This window comes from Lygodium microphyllum, chromosome 21, assembly GCF_053477565.2.
Source record: "Lygodium microphyllum isolate KBCC chromosome 21, Lygodium_microphyllum_v1.1.10, whole genome shotgun sequence".
In the NCBI taxonomy this organism is placed as follows: domain Eukaryota; kingdom Viridiplantae; phylum Streptophyta; class Polypodiopsida; order Schizaeales; family Lygodiaceae; genus Lygodium; species Lygodium microphyllum.
This window is the reverse complement of record NC_141155.1, coordinates 117980034-117986106: the sequence shown is the minus strand read 5'-3', so window position 1 is coordinate 117986106 and position 6073 is coordinate 117980034. Positions and strand designations below refer to the sequence as shown.

The following is a 6073-nucleotide window of genomic DNA, read 5'->3' as shown; positions in this document are numbered from 1 at the left end:
CCTCTAAGGCAGATTCAAATTTCAAGCCTTCTCAAAAACAAGCTTATCTCCACCTTGAATATGGAATGGAAGAACATGTGGCCTGGCAATTTATGGTGCTACAAACTCTCCGAATTCGATCGAAGACCTCTTGCCTCTTATGTTTCCATATATTGTTGAGGGCCCTTTGGACAAATGAAAACACACAAATTTTGGTATTCAAAGTGGTCGATGTTGTATGTGTGGCAAAGATACTGAAACCATTTCCCATTTGGATATTGCTTAATCATCTTCAACCTCACAGATTATGGATGTACATTTGTAATCCTAAATCCCCGTTTCCCTCTGACGTGACTTTTATTTTTGTTATATACTTTTTCGTCTTCTCGTGAAATCTTTTAAAGAAAACGCAATTGCTTCGAATTTATGTGCAGTCTACCTTGCAATAAAGCATGCTACTGAGCTCTCTAAGAGTCAAAAGGCCTTGGTTGCATTGCAAACAATCAATAACCTGGAGGCAAACATGAACGCACATTACGCAATCGACAAGTATGGAGTTACAAAAGCCATGCATGTTTACTGCATCTTGTAGAAAGAAAGGTCCTCGATATATCATCTGGCAACCGGAGACTCAAATTTACAATCAGTGTCATCATTTCAGTCTAGTGTTGAAAATCGTGGTTCAAATGTACATGCAAATTTCGGGGGAGGAGGCTGAAAGAAAGATGAGACAAAGCCGCAACAGTATTGAAGCTAGTGAGTTACTCTGAGGTGGTGTGTTGGATGGGAGTGGCAGCAGCTGCTAACTCAGGGAAGATGACAAGATGAAGCAGAGGGTCGAGGACACCATTAGGTTGTTTTTTCAAACTATAGGTCATCCCAGGCTTTCGGATGAGAATTAAGGCTGCCTAACCCTTGCAGGGACCTTATGCTTTCCTTGGCATTGCTGATGTAGAGGTCGATATTATTGCTGCTGATATTGCAGATGGACGACGAGCTGGTGGTGGAGGAGGAGGCATGATTGTGAGGAGGATTAATGGAGGCGCTGGTGTGACTAGGAGATCCCAGCAGCTGGCTGTTTACTCCCCTCACCCCTAAGAAGTCCCGTGTCAGCTTCTCATGATGAGCTGCTTGATCGGCCTCCACCTTGGGAAAACTGATTGTCGATGCCGTACTGTTGAGCTGCCGGAAGCGGTCATGATGATTCGTGTTAGGGCTCGCTAAAGCAGTAATACCATGGTTAGCCATCCGGCCTCCCCCTAAGAACAACTGGCTGGAGTTGGACGAGGAATACTGTGGAGTGGAGCTCTGCATCAACTGATCAGAGACTGCTGCCTTATCCTGCATGCCAGGAGGATTTAGTCCAGCCTTGCCAGCCATATCCGAATTGGATACCGTGTCTCTCATGAATGCATAGCTTTGCATCATGTTGGACACTGTATCGCTGCCGCCTTGATAATAATGATGAACTCCGGCAGCTCTCTCGGGCTGGTTTAATCCGCTAGAATGAGAGCTCTGCCATGAGGATAACAATGTCTCAGGGCCAGCTATATTCCCGAGGCCTTTGATCAGAGACGCGTTGCTGGCCGTAGCCCCCATTTGAGCTGCCTTCTGCAGAAGAGCGGTGGCGGACATCTGAGCCGAGGAGGAATTAGAGTGGGATTGGTTGTATAATGAAGAGACCGAAGGCATCAGTCCAGTGCTGCTGCTGCTGCTGCTGCTGCTGCTACTCATGTTGATATTATGTAGGCTGGAATGAGAGGTGCCGCTGAGCCAACCGATGAGAGGAGCTGAGGCCGAGGTGCTGGAAGCAGCTGGCAGGCAGCTTGACACAGTCGACGAGCCTGAATTAGAGCCACCTCTGTCGACAGGCTGCCAGTTCGCCAAAGAACCGAAATCAGAGTGATGAGATGGGAGGCCTGATAAGGAGTTCGTCATCATGTCAGCCATATTTCCTCCTCCGGGAATGTTCAGCAAGTTGCCGTAATTATGAGAGGCTGCCATATTATTGCTATGAAGATCACTAATCAGGGCGTTGAATCCCCCAGCCTGCATTAAAGCCGAGGGCTTGGGCCCATCGTAATCGGTCGATGCCAGCTGCTGAGAAGCGAACATGCCAGCTACGGTGCTCCTGGCATGCCCTGCGTTCAGAGAGTGGTCCATGGCGGCCCCGGCTCCCAGATCTTGAGTGGTCAAGTATACATCATGATGATGGCCGTGGTGGCCAGCCGGCCCAGAGCCCAGCCAGTGAGAGAGTCTCGGGCGAGATGCGGGCGCAGATCCGGACAAATTATGGCAGCTCGATGCAGCTGCTGCTAGCTGCTGGGCCGAGGCCGAAGACATACTGAGTGGACCGCCGCCATGGCCGGCCGCGGCTGCTGCCGCTACTGCAGCAGCCTGCTGCAGTGCTAACGCGCTACCAAGACCCTCGTGAGGGCCTGACCCGCTGCTGACTCTTGCGCTCTCCTCCGCCAACGCGTCGCAAAAAGCCCTGTGTGTGATGAAGCTGTCCCTTCTGCGCCAGGCAACAAAACAACAGTACATCGAGTTAGTCACAATAATACACCTATTTAATCATGGACATTGGATAGTGTCTAAAGATAAGTGTTGAATTAGAAGAAATTAGGCGTCAGTCGACAGGGAGATGATTGAGTTAGACTTTGACAAAAGATGAGGATGCGAGAGCTTCGAGGTGCATGCGGAATTCACGTCCATCGTGCAGCTAACCTGTGCCTCTGCCTAGAACGGCGCAAAAGCAGGAAAGCTTACGATATCACAAGAAAGCCGGAACGTACAAGCTCACAAGTAGCTACATCGGTCGCGCGGCGGGAGAGAGAGAGAGAGAGAGAGAACCTAGAAGCAAATTACGGCATAGAGAATGATCATCATTGGCAGACTCATCCGTGACCTAATGAGTGTAACCTAAGTCAGACACGCGAGGTCAGAATGTATGGCCGCGAGAAGATGGATGCAGAGGCTTGGCCTGGATGGGCTCAATATCGCTATATTGGATGCGGATATAGCAATTAGATACCGAGCAGCAGCACCTGACGGTGATCAGTGACGATGACTAGTAGTGTGTGAGTGAGGTTGACTACCACTCTGTATGCGCCCTCGCCTGACTGATCAGTGAGGATGAATGAGTAATAGTGTGAGAGTGTGCGACTGAGAGATTAGTGCTACCTTGAGAAGAGGGTTCCGCAGTCGCATCTGTACTCGCGCGTGCCACAGGTCTTGGAGTGTGCCTTCCAGTCGGACTGCACGGCGTAGCGCTTCGAGCACTTGTCGCACTTCCACTTCTTCTCGCCGTGCTTCCGACAGAAGTGCTTCTTGATGCCCGTGAGGTCCCCCAGGGCCCTCGAGGGGTCGTGATGGACGCAGCTCGGCTCCGGGCATATGTACACCCGCTTCCTCACCTCCTTGCTCGTCCTCTGCCTCAGCTTCCATGGCAGGTTGTGGCCCCTCCTGTGCAGCTGCAGGTTCTGGTCCCGCTGGAAGCCCTTGCTGCATATCTCGCACACGAACCGATTGGTAGCCATGAGCGTCTTTGGCGACAAGGCTATCACCTCAGCATCCGGATCTGCATAACGATACAACACGTTAACAGAACTGATCTTGTTACTCCACCTCAATTGACCGTGCGTAATTATCATAATCACATGCGGTAATCCTGCCTCGTAGTTGAGTTCATTACCAGGCGTTCCCGGAAGGTTTCTCTTCCGCTTCACAGCCACAGTAAGCCCGTTACTGTTGAGGGGAGGAATCCCCGCCGCGCCTGCCGCCCTCTGCAGCATCTGCTGCCCTTGCTGATGCTGATGCAGCTGCTGGCTTACGATCCCGCCCCCTCCCCCGCCCGTTATCGTCGTCCCTCTCTCTCCCGACGAGCCGCTTACCTCCCCTGACGCAGACGTTATATTGGAGATGGTCATAGCCGACTGCTGATCCCCAGCTAGCGCCTCTGAGGTTTCTACCTTGACAAGTTCTAGGGAGTGATCCTTCTGAAGATGATCAGATGTTAGGGTTTTCTTGCTAAGAGGATTACTTTGACGGTACTCATGGAGAGCTGAAGCAGGAGCTAGAAATGATCCCGGATGGACGTCGGGAATTAGATGGAAAGAATTACGAGCAGATTCGCCTTGATTGAGCAAGCATGCGATTTCCAGCATTCTGCTGCTGTTGCAGCTGGCGTAATGGCCAGGGGCGTCATGCATTCTTTCTAAGACCTTGGGGATAGCGAGCTTAGGTCACTGAGGAAGCATGGCGAGAGGAGCTGTGGTACTACTACTGCATGGAGGGCGTCATTACAGGAGAGGGGATATAGTGTGTGCAGCCACAGATTAGAAGCTCAGAAGATTGAGATAAAAGCATACGAGAGGGGAGGATGGGAATCGACCAGAGAGAGAGAGAGAGAGTAGGCAAACATGAAGCTAACCTGCTCAAACCCTGCTCTCTCCACGCGCCACAGGGGGGAAGGGGGTGGGGAGAGAGAGAGAGAGACAGAGAGAGAGACCGCGGGGGGGCGGCGTGGGTGAGACGGTAGACGACGACAAACTAGAGGCTGAGTCTTCCACGGAGCATTTTTGAAGGGTGCTCTCAACAGAAGACAACACGGCTGCATTCCTACGTGTCGTGCCACGTTGGCGCTATCAGCCCTGTCTGTCGTGTTCACGCTGTACCGGCATGCTAATAAACACCAGGAATGAGAATTTTCACGACAGTAGTAAGATTAGACGTCATCCTTTGGCAAAAAGAGACCGGTTTGCGTGGTTTTTTTACTGCCTGGCGCTTTCAACCTTCCGTAAGGGCTTCAACAATTTTACTCCCAGGCGTTCCATTCACGGTAGGCCAACGGGCCCCGTCACGTTCTTCCGTTTCCCTAGTTTGTTCATGTTTATAAGAATGCACATTAGAGGGAATGTTCACGTCAATCAACAAACCATGCTCAAACGATCTGCTATCCTTGATTTTGTAACCTGGTTTCTTGTTTAATATACTTAGACCACTTTTTAAAGAACTAGCCTTGGTAATGTGATTTTGTGCCTTTCGGCCATATCTACTGATGGAGATAACACCCACCTTTCCCCCAAAGGTGAGGCACCACATAGCTTCCCAATATTGTGGGTTTGAACCGCCCAATTCTAGAACCTCTAGCTTCCCATAGCTCATTCACACTCTAACCAATTGGGCTACTACTAAGTCATTGGTAAAGGACTAACCTTGCTTGGTCGCCTTTTTTTTTTGTGAAAACAAGAAGTTGTATTAAAAATAAAGTAAAGGTAAAAGTATTACAAAATGTGGGCTTGAGTAGGAGTCCCACCTAGACTTAGCTAACTAGTAGCTATTTACAATAACTTGGCTTGTCTTTACATGTTCAAACTTGTTTTTCCATTACATCAAGCATATTAGCAATGGATTTTTGAAACATTTCAAGGAACCATGTTTTTTTGTGCTCCATTTTCCTTCTCCTTTCTTCATGGATGAAGAACTTCCTCATCTCAATGCCAAGTCCTTCATACGGGTCCTTCTTTTTCTTCTTGGCTGAGGGATGTTTGCTGCAGTCCTTGGCTAATTGCTTTCTTTAACTCTTGACCAGAAACAAAAATTCTTCCTTAAAATTGTACATTGGATCCACATTCACTATTCAAACAATTTTTTATTTCTAGAGACCCAAATCTACCACAAAAATAAATTGCGCAGCGAGTTCCAAATGACTGGATGCACTCCATATGTTTCGCCCAATATTATTTCTTTCCATGTTAGGGATGAGGGATGGAAGGGAGCTATCATTTTTTGCAACAGATTAACAACATTCCAATTATCTTGGCACGAGAAGAAAAGATGGAGAATGGTTTCCTCTTCTTTTTGGCATCAAGGGCATAAACATGTGCCTAATCCTAATTTTTTGGCCCTGGAGGCTGTCCAAACAGCTTTCAACTGAATCAACCACAGAAGGATGGATTTTTTTGGTGGGATGCTGGGAATCCAGATCATGACAAATCTGTAGTTCCACTAGTGATGATTCCAATTGATGTGCCATCTCCTATTTAGCTTTTTGACCAATTTGTTGGGTGATTCCTTCCTCTCTTGAATAGGT

At 48.8% G+C, this 6073-nt stretch overlaps 1 protein-coding gene across 1 annotated transcript; it reads right to left on the bottom strand.

The window, feature by feature from the left end:
• Positions 1 to 533: 533 nt before the first annotated feature.
• Positions 534 to 4525, bottom strand: LOC148018477 (uncharacterized). The gene is made up of 3 exons (XM_087661187.1): positions 3674 to 4525; positions 3163 to 3559; positions 534 to 2494 (listed from the first exon to the last, which is right to left on the bottom strand). Exons 1-3 carry the CDS (start codon positions 4188 to 4190, stop codon positions 847 to 849), a joined length of 2562 nt encoding a protein of 853 aa, XP_087517313.1. The 5' UTR covers positions 4191 to 4525; the 3' UTR covers positions 534 to 846.
• Between the last annotated feature and the right edge of the window lie 1548 nt (positions 4526 to 6073).

What these genes read in the sequence shown, in the direction of transcription:
- LOC148018477 (XM_087661187.1), bottom strand. Translation starts at nt 4,190, where the DNA reads ATGCATGACGCCCCTGGCCATTACGCCAGCTGCAACAGCAGCAGAATG. An exon ending in AAACCTTCCGGGAACGCCTG is followed by an intron (nt 3,560 to 3,673) that starts GTAATGAACTCA and finishes ATCGTTATGCAG; the next exon opens with ATCCGGATGCTGAGGTGATA. An exon ending in TGCGGAACCCTCTTCTCAAG is followed by an intron (nt 2,495 to 3,162) that starts GTAGCACTAATC and finishes TGCCTGGCGCAG; the next exon opens with AAGGGACAGCTTCATCACAC.